The sequence below is a fragment of the Heliconius melpomene genome, unplaced genomic scaffold, assembly GCF_056956725.1.
Source record: "Heliconius melpomene rosina isolate 202511_hmr_F unplaced genomic scaffold, ASM5695672v1 ptg000054l, whole genome shotgun sequence".
NCBI lineage: Eukaryota > Metazoa > Arthropoda > Insecta > Lepidoptera > Nymphalidae > Heliconius > Heliconius melpomene.
The window spans coordinates 58060-79891 of record NW_028181877.1 but is presented as its reverse complement, the minus strand read 5'-3'; the positions used below and the strand labels follow the sequence as shown (position 1 = coordinate 79891).

Sequence of the window (21832 nt, the reverse complement as noted above, 5' to 3'; positions counted from 1 at the left end):
CAGTTGAAACTGGTGTCGATCGTTCGGGCTTCGAGGGGCCTTCAAGGTGGTATACAACCCGCGGGAATGCGCGGGAAGGTGCCGGCGGTTAGTGGCGAAAACCGATTTTTTCAGTTTTCCCCGCTCGGATTCAGTTGAAACTGGTGTCGATCGTTCGGGCTCCGAGGGGCCTTCAAGGTGGTATACAACCCGAAGTTGGAAGGTGAAGGTGCGGGCGGTAAGTGGCGAAAACCGATTTTTTCAGTTTTCCCCGCTCGGATTCAGTTGAAACTGGTGTCGATCGTTCGGGCTTCGAGGGGCCTTCAAGGTGGTATACAACCCGCGGGAATGCGCGGGAAGGTGCGGGCGGTAAGTGGCGAAAACCGATTTTTTCACTTTTCCCCGCTCGGATTCAGTTGAAACTGGTGTCGATCGTTCGGGCTCCGAGGGGCCTTCAAGGTGGTATACAACCCGCGGGAATGCGCGGGAAGGTGCGGGCGGTAAGTGGAAAAAACCGATTTTTTCAGTTTTCCCCGCTCGGATTCAGTTGAAACTGATGTCGATCATTCGGGCTCCGAGGGGCCTTCAAGGTGGTATACAACCCGCGGGAATGCGCGGGAAGGTGCGGGCGGTAAGTGGCGAAAACCGATTTTTTCAGTTTTCCCCGCTCGGATTCAGTTGAAACTGGTGTCGATCGTTCGGGCTTCGAGGGGCCTTCAAGGTGGTATACAACCCGCAGGAATGCGCGGGAAGGTGCCGGCGGTTAGTGGCGAAAACCGATTTTTTCAGTTTTCCCCGCTCGGATTCAGTTGAAACTGGTGTCGATCGTTCGGGCTTCGAGGGGCCTTCAAAGTGGTATACAACCCGGGGGAATGCGCGGGAAGGTGCCGGCGGTTAGTGGCGAAAACCGATTTTTTCAGTTTTCCCCGCTCGGATTCAGTTGAAACTGGTGTCGATCGTTCGGGCTCCGAGGGGCCTTCAAGGTGGTATACAACCCGCGGGAATGCGCGGGAAGGTGCGGGCGGTAAGTGGCGAAAACCGATTTTTTCAGTTTTCCCCGCTCGGATTCAGTTGAAACTGGTGTCGATCGTTCGGGCTTCGAGGGGCCTTCAAGGTGGTATACAACCCGCGGGAATGCGCGGGAAGGTGCGGGCGGTAAGTGGCGAAAACCGATTTTTTCACTTTTCCCCGCTCGGATTCAGTTGAAACTGGTGTCGATCGTTCGGGCTCCGAGGGGCCTTCAAGGTGGTATACAACCCGCGGGAATGCGCGGGAAGGTGCGGGCGGTAAGTGGAAAAAACCGATTTTTTCAGTTTTCCCCGCTCGGATTCAGTTGAAACTGGTGTCGATCGTTCGGGCTTCGAGGGGCCTTCAAGGTGGTATACAACCCGCGGGAATGCGCGGGAAGGTGCCGGCAGTAAGTGGCGAAAACCGATTTTTTCAGTTTTCCCCGCTCGGATTCAGTTGAAACTGGTGTCGATCGTTCGGGCTCCGAGGGGCCTTCAAGGTGGTATACAACCCGCGGGAATGTGCGGGAAGGTGCCGGCGGTAAGTGACGAAAACCTATTTTTTCACTTTTCCCCGCTCGGATTCAGTAGAAACTGGTGTCGATCGTTCGGGCTCCGAGGGGCCTTCAAGGTGGTATACAACCCGCGGGAATGCGCGGGAAGGTGCGGGCGGTAAGTGGCGAAAACCGATTTTTTCAGTTTTCCCCGCTCGGATTTAGTTGAAACTGGTGTCGATCGTTCGGGCTCCGAGGGGCCTTCAAGGTGGTATACAACCCGCGGGAATGCGCGGGAAGGTGCGGGCGGTAAGTGGAAAAAACCGATTTTTTCAGTTTTCCCCGCTCGGATTCAGTTGAAACTTGTGTCGATCGTTCGGGCTTCGAGGGGCCTTCAAGGTGGTATACAACCCGCGGGAATGCGCGGGAAGGTGCCGGCGGTTAGTGGCGAAAACCGATTTTTTCAGTTTTCCCCGCTCGGATTCAGTTGAAACTGGTGTCGATCGTTCGGGCTCCGAGGGGCCTTCAAGGTGGTATACAACCCGCGGGAATGCGCGGGAAGGTGCGGGCGGTAAGTGGAAAAAACCGATTTTTTCAGTTTTCCCCGCTCGGATTAAGTTAAAACTGGTGTCGATCGTTCGGGCTCCGAGGGGCCTTCAAAGTGGTATATAACCCGAAGTTGGAAGGTGAAGGTGCGGGCGGTAAGTGGCGAAAACCGATTTTTTCACTTTTCCCCCGCTCGGATTCAGTTGAAACTGGTGTCGATCGTTCGGGCTCCGAGGGGCCTTCAAGGTGGTATACAACCCGCGGGAATGCGCGGGAAGGTGCGGGCGGTAAGTGGAAAAAACCGATTTTTTTCAGTTTTCCCCGCTCAGATTCAGTTGAAACTGGTGTCGATCGTTCGGGCTTCGAGGGGCCTTCAAGGTGGTATACAACCCGCGGGAATGCGCGGGAAGGTGCCGGCGGTTAGTGGCGAAAACCGATTTTTTCAGTTTTCCCCGCTCGGATTCAGTTGAAACTGGTGTCGATCGTTCGGGCTCCGAGGGGCCTTCAAGGTGGTATACAACCCGAAGTTGGAAGGTGAAGGTGCGGGCGGTAAGTGGCGAAAACCGATTTTTTCACTTTTCCCCGCTCGGATTCAGTTGATACTGGTGTCGATCGTTCGGGCTTCGAGGGGCCTTCAAGGTGGTATACAACCCGCGGGAATGCGCGGGAAGGTGCCGGCGGTTAGTGGCGAAAACCGATTTTTTCAGTTTTCCCCGCTCGGATTCAGTTGAAACTGGTGTCGATCGTTCGGGCTCCGAGGGGCCTTCAAGGTGGTATACAACCCGGGGGAATGCGCGGGAAGGTGCCGGCGGTTAGTGGCGAAAACCGATTTTTTCAGTTTTCCCCGCTCGGATTCAGTTGAAACTGGTGTCGATCGTTCGGGCTCCGAGGGGCCTTCAAGTTGGTATACAACCCGCGGGAATGCGCGGGAAGGTGCGGGCGGTAAGTGGCGAAAACCGATTTTTTCAGTTTTCCCCGCTCGGATTCAGTTGAAACTGGTGTCGATCGTTCGGGCTCCGAGGGGCCTTCAAGGTGGTATACAACCCGCGGGAATGCGCGGGAAGGTGCGGGCGGTAAGTGGCGAAAACCGATTTTTTCAGTTTTCCCCGCTCGGATTCAGTTGATATTGGTGTCGATCGTTCGGGCTTCGAGGGGCCTTCAAGGTGGTATACAACCCGCGGGAATGCGCGGGAAGGTGCCGGCGGTTAGTGGCGAAAACCGATTTTTTCAGTTTTCCCCGCTCGGATTCAGTTGAAACTGGTGTCGATCATTCGGGCTCCGAGGGGCCTTCAAGGTGGTATACAACCCGAAGTTGGAAGGTGAAGGTGCGGGCGGTAAGTGGCGAAAACCGATTTTTTCACTTTTCCCCGCTCAGATTCAGTTGAAACTGGTGTCGATCGTTCGGGCTCCGAGGGGCCTTCAAGGTGGTATACAACCCGCGGGAATGTGCGGGAAGGTGCCGGCGGTAAGTGACGAAAACCTATTTTTTCACTTTTCCCCGCTCGGATTCAGTAGAAACTGGTGTCGATCGTTCGGGCTCCGAGGGGCCTTCAAGGTGGTATACAACCCGCGGGAATGCGCGGGAAGGTGCGGGCGGTAAGTGGCGAAAACCGATTTTTTCAGTTTTCCCCGCTCGGATTAGTTGAAACTGGTGTCGATCGTTCGGGCTCCGAGGGGCCTTCAAGGTGGTATACAACCCGCGGGAATGCGCGGGAAGGTGCGGGCGGTAAGTGGAAAAAACCGATTTTTTCAGTTTTCCCCGCTCGGATTCAGTTGAAACTTGTGTCGATCGTTCGGGCTTCGAGGGGCCTTCAAGGTGGTATACAACCCGCGGGAATGCGCGGGAAGGTGCCGGCGGTTAGTGGCGAAAACCGATTTTTTCAGTTTTCCCCGCTCGGATTCAGTTGAAACTGGTGTCGATCGTTCGGGCTCCGAGGGGCCTTCAAGGTGGTATACAACCCGCGGGAATGCGCGGGAAGGTGCGGGCGGTAAGTGGAAAAAACCGATTTTTTTCAGTTTTCCCCGCTCAGATTCAGTTGAAACTGGTGTCGATCGTTCGGGCTTCGAGGGGCCTTCAAGGTGGTATACAACCCGCGGGAATGCGCGGGAAGGTGCCGGCGGTTAGTGGCGAAAACCGATTTTTTCAGTTTTCCCCGCTCGGATTCAGTTGAAACTGGTGTCGATCGTTCGGGCTCCGAGGGGCCTTCAAGGTGGTATACAACCCGAAGTTGGAAGGTGAAGGTGCGGGCGGTAAGTGGCGAAAACCGATTTTTTCACTTTTCCCCGCTCGGATTCAGTTGATACTGGTGTCGATCGTTCGGGCTTCGAGGGGCCTTCAAGGTGGTATACAACCCGTGGGAATGCGCGGGAAGGTGCCGGCGGTTAGTGGCGAAAACCGATTTTTTCACTTTTCCCCGCTCGGATTCAGTTGAAACTGGTGTCGATCGTTCGGGCTCCGAGGGGCCTTCAAGGTGGTATACAACCCGCGGGAATGCGCGGGAAGGTGCGGGCGGTAAGTGGAAAAAACCGATTTTTTTCAGTTTTCCCCGCTCAGATTCAGTTGAAACTGGTGTCGATCGTTCGGGCTTCGAGGGGCCTTCAAGGTGGTATACAACCCGCGGGAATGCGCGGGAAGGTGCCGGCGGTTAGTGGCGAAAACCGATTTTTTCAGTTTTCTCCGCTCGGATTCAGTTGAAACTGGTGTCGATCGTTCGGGCTCCGAGGGGCCTTCAAGGTGGTATACAACCCGAAGTTGGAAGGTGAAGGTGCGGGCGGTAAGTGGCGAAAACCGATTTTTTCAGTTTTCCCCGCTCGGATTCAGTTGAAACTGGTGTCGATCGTTCGGGCTCCGAGGGGCCTTCAAGGTGGTATACAACCCGCGGGAATGCGCGGGAAGGTGCGGGCGGTAAGTGGCGAAAACCGATTTTTTCAGTTTTCCCCGCTCGGATTCAGTTGATATTGGTGTCGATCGTTCGGGCTTCGAGGGGCCTTCAAGGTGGTATACAACCCGCGGGAATGCGCGGGAAGGTGCCGGCGGTTAGTGGCGAAAACCGATTTTTTCAGTTTTCCCCGCTCGGATTCAGTTGAAACTGGTGTCGATCATTCGGGCTCCGAGGGGCCTTCAAGGTGGTATACAACCCGAAGTTGGAAGGTGAAGGTGCGGGCGGTAAGTGGCGAAAACCGATTTTTTCACTTTTCCCCGCTCAGATTCAGTTGAAACTGGTGTCGATCGTTCGGGCTCCGAGGGGCCTTCAAGGTGGTATACAACCCGCGGGAATGTGCGGGAAGGTGCCGGCGGTAAGTGACGAAAACCTATTTTTTCACTTTTCCCCGCTCGGATTCAGTAGAAACTGGTGTCGATCGTTCGGGCTCCGAGGGGCCTTCAAGGTGGTATACAACCCGCGGGAATGCGCGGGAAGGTGCGGGCGGTAAGTGGCGAAAACCGATTTTTTCAGTTTTCCCCGCTCGGATTTAGTTGAAACTGGTGTCGATCGTTCGGGCTCCGAGGGGCCTTCAAGGTGGTATACAACCCGCGGGAATGCGCGGGAAGGTGCGGGCGGTAAGTGGAAAAAACCGATTTTTTCAGTTTTCCCCGCTCGGATTCAGTTGAAACTTGTGTCGATCGTTCGGGCTTCGAGGGGCCTTCAAGGTGGTATACAACCCGCGGGAATGCGCGGGAAGGTGCCGGCGGTTAGTGGCGAAAACCGATTTTTTCAGTTTTCCCCGCTCGGATTCAGTTGAAACTGGTGTCGATCGTTCGGGCTCCGAGGGGCCTTCAAGGTGGTATACAACCCGCGGGAATGCGCGGGAAGGTGCGGGCGGTAAGTGGAAAAAACCGATTTTTTCATTTTTCCCCGCTCGGATTAAGTTAAAACTGGTGTCGATCGTTCGGGCTCCGAGGGGCCTTCAAAGTGGTATACAACCCGAAGTTGGAAGGTGAAGGTGCGGGCGGTAAGTGGCGAAAACCGATTTTTTCACTTTTCCCTGCTCGGATTCAGTTGAAACTGGTGTCGATCGTTCGGGCTCCGAGGGGCCTTCAAGGTGGTATACAACCCGCGGGAATGCGCGGGAAGGTGCGGGCGGTAAGTGGAAAAAACCGATTTTTTTCAGTTTTCCCCGCTCAGATTCAGTTGAAACTGGTGTCGATCGTTCGGGCTTCGAGGGGCCTTCAAGGTGGTATACAACCCGCGGGAATGCGCGGGAAGGTGTGCAAAGTAAGTGCAAAAAATGTAATTTATTTATTTCTACCAAAAAAATTGAAGATTATTTTCAATGTAAAGGAAAGTGTGGAGATTATTATCACCGTACTAAAACCTGCTTAAAAGACTACATAAAAAGTATGAACACAGGAACATGTGCAGAATGCACAACACCTGAAGATAAAAAAAGTGAACCGAAGGGAAAATTGGCAACAGTTAGTACAATTGGGGAACAAAGAGTTAGAACAGCAGAAAAAAAATTTATTGATCTGGATCCAAACAATACCACAATTGAAAAACTTTTATTTGAACTGAATACAAAAATGGCTGTTGTGTTTGAAATTAAATCCAATACAGAATTTTATGCCGCTAAGTACGATGAATTATTACAAATGCATCAAGAAATGAATAAAATCATAAGAACTAATGAGAAGAAGATTGAAGACCTAAATAATAAATGTAAACATCTTGAAATTATAAACGCTGCTTTAGATATGAAAATACAAAGATTTGACCAAGAAGATAAGAATCAAAATTTAGAAGTAGTAGGTGTAGAAAGCGAGGAAAATGAAAATACCTTCGCAATAGTGAAAGCTATAGCCGAGAAAATAGAAGCAAATCCTAACGACGTAGAACGAGCTTGGCGTGTATCTAAAGTAAAAAAGTCAACAAAAGATATCACAAAGAATCAAAATTTAATAATCAGATTCCGCACACAATCTGCGAAGGAGGAATGGTATACAAAAAGAAGATGTATTAGGAAAAATTCTGATATCCGTAGAAACGGCTCAGATAATCCAATTTATATAAACGAACACTTGACAAACTATAATAAGGAACTAATTTGGTCCGCCAAACAAAAATTAAAACCAAACTTTAAATTTGTCTGGTCGAAACGTGGCCGCATTTTCTGCCGTGAAAATGATAGTAGTAAAATTATCCCCCTATATCATATAACAGATATAGAAAATTTGTTATTGAAGAGAAATACAGCTCCTGATATCTTTACAACGCCTAATCATTCACCTATATAACTGTAAGTATTTAACATAATAATTAATTCCACATTAACAATAAAAATGGCGTCATTTGAAGATATAGTTGAAGACGAAACTAATTGTAGATATAATTCTTTAAAAAGCTGGTTCAGTAATAATAATACTGGCAATAAGTTGTCTGTGGTACATTTAAATATAAGGTCTATCAATAAATATTTTCCAGAATTGTTACTATTGGTGAATGACTGCAAAGTAGAAATTGATATCATAACTTTATCAGAAATTAATGTTTCGAGTGATCAGATGGCTTTATATACAATAGATGGTTACAATTTAATATACAAAACCAGAAAAACTAGAGAAGGTGGAGGTATAGCAATATACTTAAAAAAATATTTAATATTTAAGGAAGAAAATGAACACTTTATGGCTTCTGAATATTTAGTAGGAAATATAAAAATAGCTAAGGAAAAATTAAAAATACTTGTGCTGTACAGACCACCTAATTGTTCAATATCCTTATTTATAACGGAGTTAAAACACTTTTTGCAAAAACTAAAACCAAGTGACGAAGCTTTAATAATTGGAGATGTTAACATAAATCTATTACAACAATCAAACAATAATGTAACACTATACGAAAACATTTTAAGTGAATCAGGATTTTCCAAGCAAATACATGGAATTACAAGAGAGGAATTTAGAAATGAATGTCTGACACAATCGTGTTTAGATCATATATATATAAAAAGCAAAAAAAATTATAGCTCTGCTATAATAGATCACAAGCTAGCTGATCACTACCTCATTGGTACTTTTATTGAAATGGATTGCACCAAGGAAAGTTCCAAGATAACAAAAAAAATATACCAAAATAATAATATACAAAAACAATTAAAAGAAGAAAATTGGGATGACCTTTTAAAAGAAACATGTCCGCTTAACTTATATTCTAAATTGGTCATAAAATTTAACAAAATATATGAAAATAATACAATTATGATCTCCACTAGTGAACATTCTAAAAGAGAAGCTTGTCCGTGGATAACGCAAAATCTAAGAGACATGATGGAGCACAATGACACATTGTTTAATAAATGGAAAAGTAACCCGAGTAACTATGTGTACCGCAAAGAGTATAATAGATGGAGAAATAGTACTAATAAAGCAATACATAAAGCAAAAAACAAATATGAAAAAAATAAATTATTAGATCTACGTCGTAATGCAGCAAAAATGTGGGAACATATGAATAAGTTACTGGGAAGAAACAAGAAATCCATAGATAGCGTCATTTTGAGTAACATGAAAGATATAGATGAGAGGACAATTTGCGAAAAATTTGCTAAAGCTTTTAGTGAAGAAGTAGATAATATAAAGCATTTGTGCAATAATAATTTCTTAGATAGAGATATGTATGTAAATTTACAAAATGTTTCTTTTAGATATAAAAAGGTGACTTCAAGCGATGTAAGTAAAGTCATAGGTAGCTTAAAAGTAAAAAAAACTCCTGGAGTAGATAATATAAGGCTAATTGATATCAAGTCCATACAAACTAAAATCAGTCCAATAATAGCTCATTTTATAAATCTCACAATTAAAAATCAAATATATCCCGATTTGTTAAAAACTTCTATTGTCAGACCACTGTTTAAGGGGGGTGAAAAAAAATCATTCAACAACTATAGACCAATTGCAATTTTGCCTTCAATAAATAAAATAGTAGAAAAAACTATAGTTAACCAAATATCTCACTTTTTAAAGACATTTAATGTTATTAATTCAGCACAGTACGGATTTCAAAGAGGGAAAAATACCACACAGTTATTATCAAAATTTGCGAACGATGTAAATAACTATTTGAATAAAAAAATGCTTGTAGCAGTTTTATTTATAGATTTTAAAAAGGCGTTTGACACTTTAGATCACGTTACTCTTCTAAAATCACTTGAAGAGAGTGGGATACGTGGATTTATGTTGGAATGGTTCAGGAATTATTTAACAAATAGAACTTTTACTGTAAAAGTAAATAGTAATTATAGTAACCAAAAAAATATGAAATATGGAGTTGCTCAGGGATCTGTTACGGGTCCAATGTGCTACATTATCCACGTAAATAGCTTAGTGTCAGTCATAAAAAGATGTCATAAGTATATGTTCGCTGATGATACTTGTATTCTATATGCAGCAAATGATCAACACACAATTCAAACAAATATACAAACAGATTTTGATAACATTACGAAATGGTCACACGATAATGGAATTATTCTTAATACCGACAAAACAAAATTACTATGTATAAGTTCAAATTATAAGCGATATAATCGAAATATAAAAGTAAAAGGACACTCTTATGATTGTCTACATAAAAATCAAGTGTGTAATTGTAATTACGTAGAAATTGTGACAAAACAGAAATATTTAGGCATATTTTTGGATGATTGTTTTAATTGGAAAACTCAAGTATCTACTGTTTGTAATAAATTAAGAATTATATTGAGTAACTTTAAGAAATTACGTTATTCTACTCCTAAATACGTTCTTTATATATTATATCATAGTCTAGCAGAATCTGTGGTGTCATATGGGCTTGTATGTTACGGTCTTACATTTAACACTTATATAAACAAAATAAAAGATCTACAAAGAAGATTTCTAAAAATTCTTATTAATAAAAAATTTGACAAAGAGAAAATAGATAATGACTTTCTGTTTGAAAAATGTAAACTTCTTCCAATAGAAAAGAAATTAATATTAGGCATATTCTTATCAGAATTTGGGAGTACAGAATTTAAAAACAAAATTAATTGTGAGTATATGACACGTAGAAATATAAACAATCCTCTATATAAAATACCTAAAGTAAATAATTTTTATGGCAAACGTACAAAAGAATGGATAGTTCCAAAAATACTTAACTCTTTGCCATTAGAAATAAAAGATACTGCAAAACCGTTAAATATTGTGAAATGTAAACTAAAAAATATACTAATGCCAAAAGAGTTTAAATTACCGTTGTGAATATATATATGTGTGTGTGTATGTGTATGTCGCAAAAATCTAACTTAATAAAAAAAAAAATGTTGTATAGAGTAGAATTATTAAAATACTTAATAAATACTTATACATAATAAAAAAAATTAAAAAAAAAAAAAAAAAAAAAAAAAAAAAACTTAAAAATTAAATGTAATAAAACTTATAATAATAGCCTTGCCGCAATAACGCACATTATACTCGTAACTCGGCATCAACAACGAATATTATAACAAATATTTTTGCTTACCCACTTTTATCAAAATTAATCTATAATGTTTGTTAAATAGAAAATGTTTTATATAAGTACTGTGTAATTTAGCTTATAAGTTTAAACCTTGTTTTTAACCATTATATTTAAGTTTAAATGTGTAAAAGAGAGCTTTGTCCGTCGGTAAACCATTTAAATGGTTTGGCGGAGTATATGTATGTATTTTATAATTGTTAATTTAAGAAAATAAATGAAAAAAAAAAAAAAAAAAAAAGGTGCCGGCGGTTAGTGGCGAAAACCGATTTTTTCAGTTTTCCCCGCTCGGATTCAGTTGAAACTGGTGTCGATCGTTCGGGCTCCGAGGGGCCTTCAAGGTGGTATACAACCCGAAGTTGGAAGGTGAAGGTGCGGGCGGTAAGTGGCGAAAACCGATTTTTTCACTTTTCCCCGCTCGGATTCAGTTGATACTGGTGTCGATCGTTCGGGCTTCGAGGGGCCTTCAAGGTGGTATACAACCCGCGGGAATGCGCGGGAAGGTGCCGGCGGTTAGTGGCGAAAACCGATTTTTTCAGTTTTCCCCGCTCGGATTCAGTTGAAACTGGTGTCGATCGTTCGGGCTCCGAGGGGCCTTCAAGGTGGTATACAACCCGAAGTTGGAAGGTGAAGGTGCGGGCGGTAAGTGGCGAAAACCGATTTTTTCACTTTTCCCCGCTCGGATTCAGTTGAAACTGGTGTCGATCGTTCGGGCTCCGAGGGGCCTTCAAGGTGGTATACAACCCGCGGGAATGTGCGGGAAGGTGCCGGCGGTAAGTGGCGAAAACCGATTTTTTCAGTTTTCCCCGCTCGGATTCAGTTGAAACTGGTGTCGATCGTTCGGGCTCCGAGGGGCCCTCAAGGTGGTATACAACTCGCGGGAATGCGCGGGAAGGTGCGGGCGGTAAGTGGAAAAAACCGATTTTTTCAGTTTTCCCCGCTCGGATTCAGTTGATACTGGTGTCGATCGTTCGGGCTTCGAGGGGCCTTTAAGGTGGTATACAACCCGCGGGAATGCGCGGGAAGGTGCCGGCGGTTAGTGGCGAAAACCGATTTTTTCAGTTTTCCCCGCTCGGATTCAGTTGAAACTGGTGTCGATCGTTCGGGCTCCGAGGGGCCTTCAAGGTGGTATACAACCCGCGGGAATGCGCAGGAAGGTGCGGGCGGTAAGTGGCGAAAACCGATTTTTTCAGTTTTCCCCGCTCGGATTCAGTTGAAACTGGTGTCGATCGTTCGTGCTCCGAGGGGCTTTCAAGGTGGTATAAAACCCGCGGGAATGCGCGGGAAGGTGCCGGCAATAAGTGGCGAAAACCGATTTTTTCAGTTTTCCCCGCTCGGATTCAGTTGAAACTGGTGTCGATCGTTCGGGCTCCGAGGGGCCTTCAAGGTGGTATACAACCCGCGGGAATGCGCAGGAAGGTGCGGGCGGTAAGTGGCGAAAACCGATTTTTTCAGTTTTCCCCGCTCGGATTCAGTTGAAACTGGTGTCGATCGTTCGTGCTCCGAGGGGCTTTCAAGGTGGTATAAAACCCGCGGGAATGCGCGGGAAGGTGCCGGCAATAAGTGGCGAAAACCGATTTTTTCAGTTTTCCCCGCTCGGATTCAGTTGAAACTGGTGTCGATGGCGGTAAGTGGCGAAAACCGATTTTTTCAGTTTTCCCCGCTCGGATTCAGTTGAAACTGGTGTCGATCGTTCGGGCTCCGAGGGGCCTTCAAGGTGGTATACAACCCGCGGGAATGCGCGGGAAGGTGCGGGCGGTAAGTGGAAAAAACCAATTTTTTCAGTTTTCCCCGCTCAGATTCAGTTGAAACTGGTGTCGATCGTTCGGGCTTCGAGGGGCCTTCAAGGTGGTATACAACCCGCGGGAATGCGCGGGAAGGTGCGGGCGGTAAGTGGCGAAAACCGATTTTTTCAGTTTTCCCCGCTCGGATTCAGTTGAAACTGGTGTCGATCGTTCGGGCTCCGAGGGGCTTTCAAGGTGGTATACAACCCGCGGGAATGCGCGGGAAGGTGCGGGCGGTAAGTGGAAAAAACCGATTTTTTCAGTTTTCCCCGCTCGGATTCAGTTGATACTGGTGTCGATCGTTCGGGCTTCGAGGGGCCTTCAAGGTGGTATACAACCCGCGGGAATGTGCGGGAAGGTGCCGGCGGTTAGTGGCGAAAACCGATTTTTTCAGTTTTCCCCGCTCGGATTCAGTTGAAACTGGTGCCGATCGTTCGGGCTCCGAGGGGCCTTCAAGGTGGTATACAACCCGAAGTTGGAAGGTGAAGGTGCGGGCGGTAAGTGGCGAAAACCGATTTTTTCACTTTTCCCCGCTCGGATTCAGTTGAAACTGGTGTCGTTCGTTCGGGCTCCGAGGGGCCTTCAAGGTGGTATACAACCCGCGGGAATGTGCGGGAAGGTGCCGGCGGTAAGTGACGAAAACCGATTTTTTCAGTTTTCCCCGCTCGGATTCAGTTGAAACTGGTGTCGATCGTTCGGGCTCCGAGGGGCCTTCAAGGTGGTATACAACCCGCGGGAATGCGCGGGAAGGTGCGGGCGGTAAGTGGAAAAAACCGATTTTTTCAGTTTTCCCCGCTCGGATTCAGTTGAAACTGGTGTCGATCGTTCGGGCTTCGAGGGGCCTTCAAGGTGGTATACAACCCGCGGGAATGCGCGGGAAGGTGCCGGCGGTTAGTGGCGAAAACCGATTTTTTCAGTTTTCCCCGCTCGGATTCAGTTGAAACTGGTGTCGATCGTTCGGGCTCCGAGGGGCCTTCAAGGTGGTATACAACCCGCGGGAATGCGCGGGAAGGTGCGGGCGGTAAGTGGAAAAAACCGATTTTTTCAGTTTTCCCCGCTCGGATTCAGTTGAAACTGGTGTCGATCGTTCGGGCTTCGAGGGGCCTTCAAGGTGGTATACAACCCGCGGGAATGCGCGGGAAGGTGCCGGCGGTTAGTGGCGAAAACCGATTTTTTCAGTTTTCCCCGCTCGGATTCAGTTGAAACTGGTGTCGATCGTTCGGGCTCCGAGGGGCCTTCAAGGTGGTATACAACCCGCGGGAATGCGCGGGAAGGTGCCGGCGGTTAGTGGCGAAAACCGATTTTTTCAGTTTTACCCGCTCGGATTCAGTTGAAACTGGTGTCGATGGCGGTAAGTGGCGAAAACCGATTTTTTCAGTTTTCCCCGCTCGGATTCAGTTGAAACTGGTGTCGATCGTTCGGGCTCCGAGGGGCCTTCAAGGTGGTATACAACCCGCGGGAATGCGCGGGAAGGTGCGGGCGGTAAGTGGCGAAAACCGATTTTTCTGTTTTCTTCGCTCGGATTCAGTTGAAACTGGTGTCGATCGTTGGATCGTTGGTGTCGCTGCGGAGGGGTCAGTTGGTGATGGCCAGAACGTAGGAGTGTGGAAGGAGCAGAGAGTGGTTCTGACCAGATTGGACGTTGATGACGGAATGTCGACTGTCGGTAGTGTCAGGTCGAGACGAGGGTCCGGATCATCATATGGACGGTTGTGGGGAGCGTTGGAGTCAAAGGACTCAGATACTGAAAGTTTTGTGTCGATGGTGTCGGAGAAGTCAAGGACACGGGCACAATACCTGAAGGACAGGCGGAAGAGGCCTCGGAAGCCGATCGATCAGTCGGGGTCTTCTGATGAAGGAGAGCCAGATAGACCGGCGCCAAAAGTGGTTGCCATGAGGAGACGGAAAGGTCTCGGTGAGGCAGAAAGGAAGGAGTTGCCGCTGAGTTCAGAACAGGAGGTGTCTGACAGCGCTGCGGCCGTACTGGCCAGGGCTAGCTCCAGGCTCTCGGACATGTCTCTACCATCCGAGAAAGAGCAGAACGAAGCCATACTTGCGTCTGACCTACAAAATCAGGTGGTGGACAGCCTAGCGGTGATAAGGAAGGTTGCCAGCAGATCGGGCAACCTTAAAGGAACTTTCACCAAGGCCTTTTGACGGATAACGGCCCGAGTGGGGACTCGAGCGGGTTATGTGGGACTCGTGGACCGGCTGAAGGCCAATCCCAATACCCACTAAAACCTCACGATGCTCCTCCTCGACCACCACTGGCCGCGAGACGCGGGGACTATAATCGTCCACGAAACGCGGCGGCGGGAGCCTGCTAGGCACGTCGCGGAGTCAAGGGTGTGTGGGCACCCTCGACGGCCTGCTCGGAGTAGCGCGCGGGAGCAACCTGCGCGCGCCTACTCGGGCCAGGTTGGTAGGCGGCCAGCTTCCCCAGGCTGACCGCCCTCTGGCACATTAGGGCGGAAGGCGGCGATCGTGTGCCGCCCTCCGGCGACCCGGTCTCTTACGGCGGATGGCGACTTCGGCAAAAGCCTCCCTCGTCTGTTCCGCCGACTCCTTCTCGAGCACCACTGCCTCGCAGAAGGATGAGACCGCATCCCACGACGTCTCGCTGCCGGCCATAGCCTTGACCACGGCCGGCAGGGAAAGGTCGTCCCCTATGACGTCGCGCAAAGCGCGACGTTGAGACGCCCATGCTGAGCACACCTCCAACGTGTGCTGGGCCGTCTCGTCGAGGCAGTCGTCGCAGTGGTGGCAGCGAGCGTCGGGCTCCCTCCCGGCGATCCGACACAGGTAACCCCCGAAGCAGCCATGCCCCGTGAGCACCTGTGTCGTGCGGAAGGTTAGGACGCCGTGACGCCGCGCAACCACTGGCGGAACACTGGACAAACAGCCTCGATCTTCCTCAGGCCGGCAGATGGATTTGCCAGCCGAGTTTCCCACATTTCAACCGCGGCTACCCGCGCCTCCTCAGTGCGTGCTTGGCTTGCCGGTTCCCCGGACGCTAGGCCTCGACGCCGGCAATAGACCGACGCCAGAGAAAGAGCATCCAGGTCCCACGGTATGACTCCAGCCAGCACGCACGCCACTTCACCGGAGATGGTCCGGTACCCCCGTATCGCCCGGATGGCCATCACCCTCTGCGCACGTCGCAGCAGAGTGATGTTGTGCCGGTCGGATCGGACCACTCCGGTGTACAGCCGACGGCTAGAGGCGCTCGGCCCATCCACATTGGGCAAAAGGCGCGCCAGTGCCGCCGCTGTCTTCAACAGTTTCGGGGCCAAAGATGTAAAGCGGCCCCGAAAACTCCACCGACCATCCAGAACAAGTCCGAGGTACTTCATGCTCCGGGCAACGTCAATTTTGACGCCACCGACGACGATATGGGCATCTGCCGGTGGGCCCTTTCGAGGAGCATGGAAGTAGATTGCCTCGGACTTGTTGAGGGAGACTTCCAAGCCCAGCCGCTTTATGCGGCCGACTACCTCCGCAACTCCAGCAGTCGCGAGGACTGCCGCCTCTCGATAGGTCCACTGCTGCGCCAAGACCAGCGTGTCATCGGCGTAACAGAGGACCTTTATCCCCCTCAGGGTGCCGCCCCGCAGCACCCAGTCGTATCCGATGTTCCAGAGGATCGGACCCAGCACCGATCCTTGTGGAGCACCGGCCGACACAACGAACTCCTTCCAACCTCCTCCAGGAGCTGGAAAGGTCACAGACCTACCGGACAGGTAAGCCCCGATGACGCGGCGCAGGTATGGAGGCACACGATAGTATAACAGTGCCTCCTTTATGCAGGGCCATGGCAGGGAGTTGAAGGCGTTGGCGATGTCTAAAGACACCGCCAAGACTCCATTGCCTCGGGCCACCGCATCCTGCGCATAGGACTTTACCTCCAGTATGGCATCCGCCGTCGATCGCCCCCTACGGAAGCCATACTGGTGGTCCGAGAGGTCCGGACCTGTCCCCTCCAAATGGTGTTGTAGCCTCCTGGCTACAACACGCTCAAGGAGCTTGGCGATCTCGCTCAAGAGCACGATGGGCCTGTAGGCGGAGGCTGAATCCGCCGGGCGACCCTCCTTCTTGATGAGGACTAACCTGCCTGTCTTCCACCGCTGTGGAATTATGGCTTGAGCCAGACAGGCAGTGAATAGTCCTCGCACTCTGGGCCCTAAGGTGTTGAGGGCCAGAGTTAGCGCCCGGCCGGGAATGCCATCGAAGCCCGGGGCGGTGCTCTTGAGCCGAGATCGGCGAACAGCTTATTCGAGCTCCTCCTCCTCCACCGGTGGTGTGACGCTGTCCTCGTCGTCCTCCTATTCCTCCTCACGCGCTGCAGGGCGGGCCATACTGGGTGGTGCAAAACTGGCCCGCTGCGGGAATAGCGACGACAGAACCCCTCAGAGTACGTCCGGTTGGAGTGTCTGCGTCAGTGGTGGTGCCCAAGCCCGTAACCTACCGAGCACCATTCGGTAAGGTGTGCCGTACGGGTCTAAGTCTATCCCCGCGATCAACCGGTCGTGCGACTCGCCTTTCACACGACCGATCTCCTCCTGCAGCTGCGTTCTCGCCTCGACATAGACGCGGTACAGTCGGTCTTCCTCCTCCTGCACCTTCTGTACCCGTCTGCGATAGTGGCTGTACTGGCGTCTCGCCGCAACGCAGGTGTTACGCAGTTGCGCGATCTCCCACGACCACCAGTACACTTGCCGCCGTTGAGGGCGGCGCCCGGAACGGGGCATTGACGCGTCACAGATACGCGTCAGCGCCCCCTACGCCCAGGATGCGGCGTCTTCTGCAGACGCCAAGCTCTGGGGCAGCCAGGATTCCACTATCGCGGCCTCCTCCAACAACTCCCTATCGAGACGACCCAGTTGCCACCGCGGTCCGTACTCTCGCGAGTTTGGACTGGGGGCTGGTGGCACCGCAGGATGTATGGAGATCTCGTACAAGATGTAGAGGTGATCCGAGAGAGTCTCCACATCATCCAGCACTCGCCAGCCCCGAACACGACATGCTAGGGCCGGGCTCGCGACCGAAACGTCCACGACGGATCCGCCCAGCCTTCGCACACACGTGTTCTTGGTCGCTCGGTTGAGCACAGACAAACCGGTGGCAACAACCCACTCCGACAGCGTCACACCACGCACATCCGTCGTTGCGAAGCCCCACACGCTGGACTTCGCGTTGAGATCGCTGGCCACCAACATCTCCGCCGGACGAAATCGCTCTACCATTTCCCCCAATCGTATAAGGAACTCTTCAAACTCCGCGAGAGTTCGATTGGGGGAAAAGTAGACCCCTACGACAACTAGGTTGCCGACAAGTGCGGCGACGCATCCCACACCTCTCTCTACACGTGAGAAAGGCGGGGAGCCCGCGGCGACCTGGGTGATAATAGTCACCACCCCGGTGTTGTCGGCTACCCAGTTGTCTCTGTCGGGAACGCTGTAGGGCTCCGAAACAACCGCCACCTGGATAGACCACTGCGCCAGGCTTTGGACCAATAAGTCCTGGGCCCTAGCACAGTGGTTAATGTTCGCATGCAACACGCGGAGAGCCATTATTGGTCTTCCATGTGTTGCACCTCCTCAGGCCCAGCTGGGATATTAGACCTGGCCGATGTTGCCGGCACTCGTCTGCGCTTTCCACCGTTATTGGTGCTAGCCTTTCCACAGGCAGCATTCCCCAACATGTGATTAGCGGGCCTTTGCGCCGCCTCACACACCGGACAATGAGGCTCTGCCGAACACGATCTCTGCTGATGCCCGGTCTGGCCACACTGGAAACACTGTTTGCTGCGGTCCACCTGGCTACTGCACTTCGCAGCCATGTGGCCCACTTCATGGCAATGGAAACAACGTTGCGCACGGGGCATCAACAGCCTCACTCCAGCAGAGACGAAGCCAACAAGTAGTCTCGCCCCGCTAATCTTCTGCGCTGCGCCGACAGGACATCGGACCCATACTGTTCCTAGACCGGCCCGGTCCTGTCGGATCTCTCCGACTTTTATATTACCCGCAGCACAGCCGGAAACTCGGCTTATTGCCGCCGTCATGTCCTCAGCAGTGGCGGAGTCATCGAGGCCAAACACCCTCAATTCCGCACATTTCACTGGCCTCGACACCTGGACCTCTTCGGGGCTGAGAACCCCACGCAACTTCTCAGCTATCGCATCCGCCTTCTCAGCAGTGTTGGCGCCAGGCATTCTAGCGCCTAGCATTCTAGCGCCAGTAGACGCAACACGGAATCTCAGGTCCTCTATACCCAGGTCTTCCAACTTTATACTTTCCTTGACCCGGGTAAGGACATCGCTATACGACATCTTGTCGGCGACGGCTGGCTGCAACTTAATCGTCACAACTTGCGATCTAGGACGACGCAACTTTGGCTCCTTTTGCGCTTTAGCCTTTTGCGCTTTCGGCTTAGGAGCTGGCTTTCTCTTCTTGGCCCCCTTCCGTGCTACTACAGTCCAGCCCTCAGACATATCAGCCGGAGCGGGTGGCAGAGGTCGAGGCTCAGTAGATGCGGTCTTCACCGGGCCTTTCTTCTTCTTGGCCTTTTTAGACCTTTGCTCCTTTGGTGCCGGATTAGCCGGCGCCATCAAAGTGGATGCGACAGGGTCCACTTGCGCCTGCTTTGGGCTATCCACCTTGCGCTTGTCCGCCGCTAGCGGAGGTCGCAGATTTCTCTCCGGTGGTAGCCGATCTTTAAAGGCTTCCAGCCTGGTGGAGACCATAGTGCCCACTATGTCCTCCACAGCAATAGACTCCGTGGGAGTGGGTCGCAAGTCCGATGCTCTAGACCGCTCCAACTCCGCTCTCAAAAGGGCAAACTCCTTCCGCAACTCCACCAACTCCGACTGCAGTCGCGAGTTTGTTGCCTTGAGGATATCCACTTCCTCTGATGCCGTCCTCTTTGCCAGAGTATTAACGGCAGAAGAGATAACTCCGGCAGCGTCTTTAAGGGCCCTAGTAAATGTGCCCTTCAGATTCCCCGACTTGCAGGCGACTCTATTGATTATAGCCAAGCTATCAGATACTTGGCTACGCAAGTCGGAGACCATGTGCTCCTCACCGCAAAGTTCCAGGGGCACATCCGAGAGCCTAGAACTTGCTCTAGTTTGTATCGCCGCGGAGATTTCAGCAACTTCCTCCTCCGCCCTCAGCCGGCGCTCCTCGCGCTTGGCATCGTTTAGCGCCTTCTTTCCAGCAGCTAGCCCTATATTCTCATCAGGAATATTTGGTACGACCACGACTCCCTCTGGCCGAAGCAACCTTCGCTTTCGGCTTGTCTCTGTCTCCCCATCCGCATCCGAGGATTCAGAGTTACTCTTCCTGTGATGGCGCCTCTTTCTGTCCTTTCGGAACTGCGCTTTAGCCCCCTCGATAGCATTGGAGCTGTTCGACCCAACAGACATCACGCCATCGGCGTCTGACTCGGAAGCCGCCCAGAAACGGCCTCGCGACGAAAGTGACGACCTGGACCTATCTCTTATAATAGAGGCAACCTCCTCATGGTCCAGACGCTCTAACACGACTCGCGCATCCTTCAACCCCCCTCCTATTGGCACAAGTGCCGGACTTTTGCCCCTTTCGAGCAAAGTACTCCCTACGCCTTTCTCGGGCACAACTACTACTCCGCCCATCTCGGGCAACAACAGATCACCGCCCTCCTCGGGCCTCCCTACGTCATCATTTCGGGTTTTTAAGTTAACATTTTCCATTTTGTTCCCACGAGTGTGGGGGAAAAACGGTCCATCCGAGCAGTGCCCCCTGTACTCGGATAAGCCTATTACGCCAGGGTGTCGGCCGGTACCCTGGCGGGACCAGCAGTAGCGACTGATCTCCCCATCAGCCATGAACCCCTCGCGCTGCTTCGCCGCTTGGGTTGGGGTAATTTTTTATAGAGGTTTTCTTCCTCGCAGCCCGGCCGGTAAAGGCAAGGCCCTCAGTTCCATTCCTGATTACGAGACATGACCGCAACCAAGAGTGGAGTTCCGATATTTTCGGCGCTGGCACATCACTGCACCTGCGTGGCGGTAGGGTGAGTACACACCACGCACGCCCTCCGGTTCCTCACACTGTGACCTCTGCATGACAGAGGACACGCGAAGAACCACGCCGGATTATTAGCCAGCGAGCAATCATTACCCAAGGACGAATCCTGTAGGCACCAATTACTCGCCGCCCAGGGTGCACCGGTCCGCAACACTGTTCGTCCCCCCCCGAACGACAAGCATTCGAGAAAGGGCCAACAGCGGGTGAACACACGAGGAGGTCATCCGACCAAGCACCCCAACCTAACCTGACTTTTTTTTTTTTTTTTTTTAACGTGAGGAAATCCTTTTACGGATACCGGCCCGAGTGGGGACTCGAGCGGGTTATGTGGGACTCATGGACCGGCTGAAGGCCAATCCCAATACCCACTAAAACCTCACGGTGCTCCTCCTCGACCGCCACTGACCGCGAGACGCGGGGACTAGAATCGTCCACGAAACGCGGCGGCGGGAGCCTGCTAGGCACGTCGCGGAGTCAAGGGTGTGTGGGCACCCTCGACGGCCTGCTCGGAGTAGCGCGCGGGAGCAACCTCTTTCCCCTCCCTCTTTCAGTTTTTCCCGCTCGGATTCAGTTGAAACTGGTGTCGATCGTTCGGGCTCCGAGGGACCTTCAAGGTGGTATACAACCCGCGGGAATGCGCGGGAAGGTGCCGGCGGTAAGTGACGACAGAGTTAGTGTTATGCATTGGAAGCGTGGCCGACGGACATCGACTCACTTTGTGTTTGGCAGTCGGCCGGTGCAGACGACACTGAAACTGTCCCGCGTTCCGTGTTGTGTATCTACCTACTGGGATAGCGGTAGCTGCTTTCTTGTGTATTGATTACGGTGTTGTAATTAATTCGTAATATCACAAATTGTGTTTACTCATGCCAACATTATCTACTAAAGCACACAGTAGACCGGGCACTCAAAACTATGTGCGAGGGAAATCCACCCAACTCCGACATCAGAAGTGCGATCGGTGTTGGCACAGAGAACAATGGAGATAACCACTGGCGTGCTATGTTCGAAGCCCTGTATACACCGAGGCTAATTCAGGGAGGTATATGTGGTTACCCACTTATGATCCTGACAAAGAAGACACGGACGCGAGATCGTGGTGCGCAACGGCTGACTTGTGCTTTTGACAAACTCCCCGAGAGGCAGTCAACTCGAGCTTGCTGTAAGTAAGGCACTGGAAGGTGAAGCATCTTTGTGGCTGTCTCAAACAGCGTACGAGAGTATGACATGCTACCCTCACAAATCACTGGACATTGTGATGTGGGCAAAGAAGAGGTTGCTGTGGCTACTGTACTCTCTCACATCACATCAGTCTGACCCGCGGCTTTAACGTATAGCGTTTACAACACTGAAGTGTTTGAGCGGTGGAAAAATGGCTGGCCATAAGTGAGCGGAATGCAGAAGCAAGCCTATCGATGCGACGGCACGAACACCTGTATCTTCAACGTTGAGTCAAGCGGTGCAGCAGCCGGCAGCGAG

The 21832-nt window shown here is 50.6% G+C and overlaps 2 protein-coding genes across 2 annotated transcripts; one reads left to right on the top strand and one right to left on the bottom strand.

The window, feature by feature from the left end:
- The first annotated feature begins 6256 nt into the window (after positions 1-6256).
- Positions 6257-10737, top strand: LOC146526412 (uncharacterized). The gene is made up of 2 exons (XM_085207164.1): positions 6257-6889; positions 6977-10737. Exons 1-2 carry the CDS (start codon positions 6366-6368, stop codon positions 7257-7259), a joined length of 807 nt encoding a protein of 268 aa, XP_085063290.1. The 5' UTR covers positions 6257-6365; the 3' UTR covers positions 7260-10737.
- A 7119-nt stretch (positions 10738-17856) lies between these two features.
- Positions 17857-20019, bottom strand: LOC146526411 (uncharacterized). Its single transcript, XM_085207163.1, has one exon. It carries the CDS (start codon positions 20017-20019, stop codon positions 17857-17859), a length of 2163 nt encoding a protein of 720 aa, XP_085063289.1.
- Between the last annotated feature and the right edge of the window lie 1813 nt (positions 20020-21832).

Bases quoted from the DNA above. Each gene is read 5' to 3' on its own strand.
- LOC146526411 (XM_085207163.1), bottom strand. From the start codon at position 20,019: ATGGAAAATGTTAACTTAAAAACCCGAAATGATGACGTAGGGAGGCCC.
- LOC146526412 (XM_085207164.1), top strand. From the start codon at position 6,366: ATGAACACAGGAACATGTGCAGAATGCACAACACCTGAAGATAAAAAA. The intron at 6,890-6,976 runs GTCAACAAAAGA...TACAAAAAGAAG, and splicing joins CGTGTATCTAAAGTAAAAAA to ATGTATTAGGAAAAATTCTG.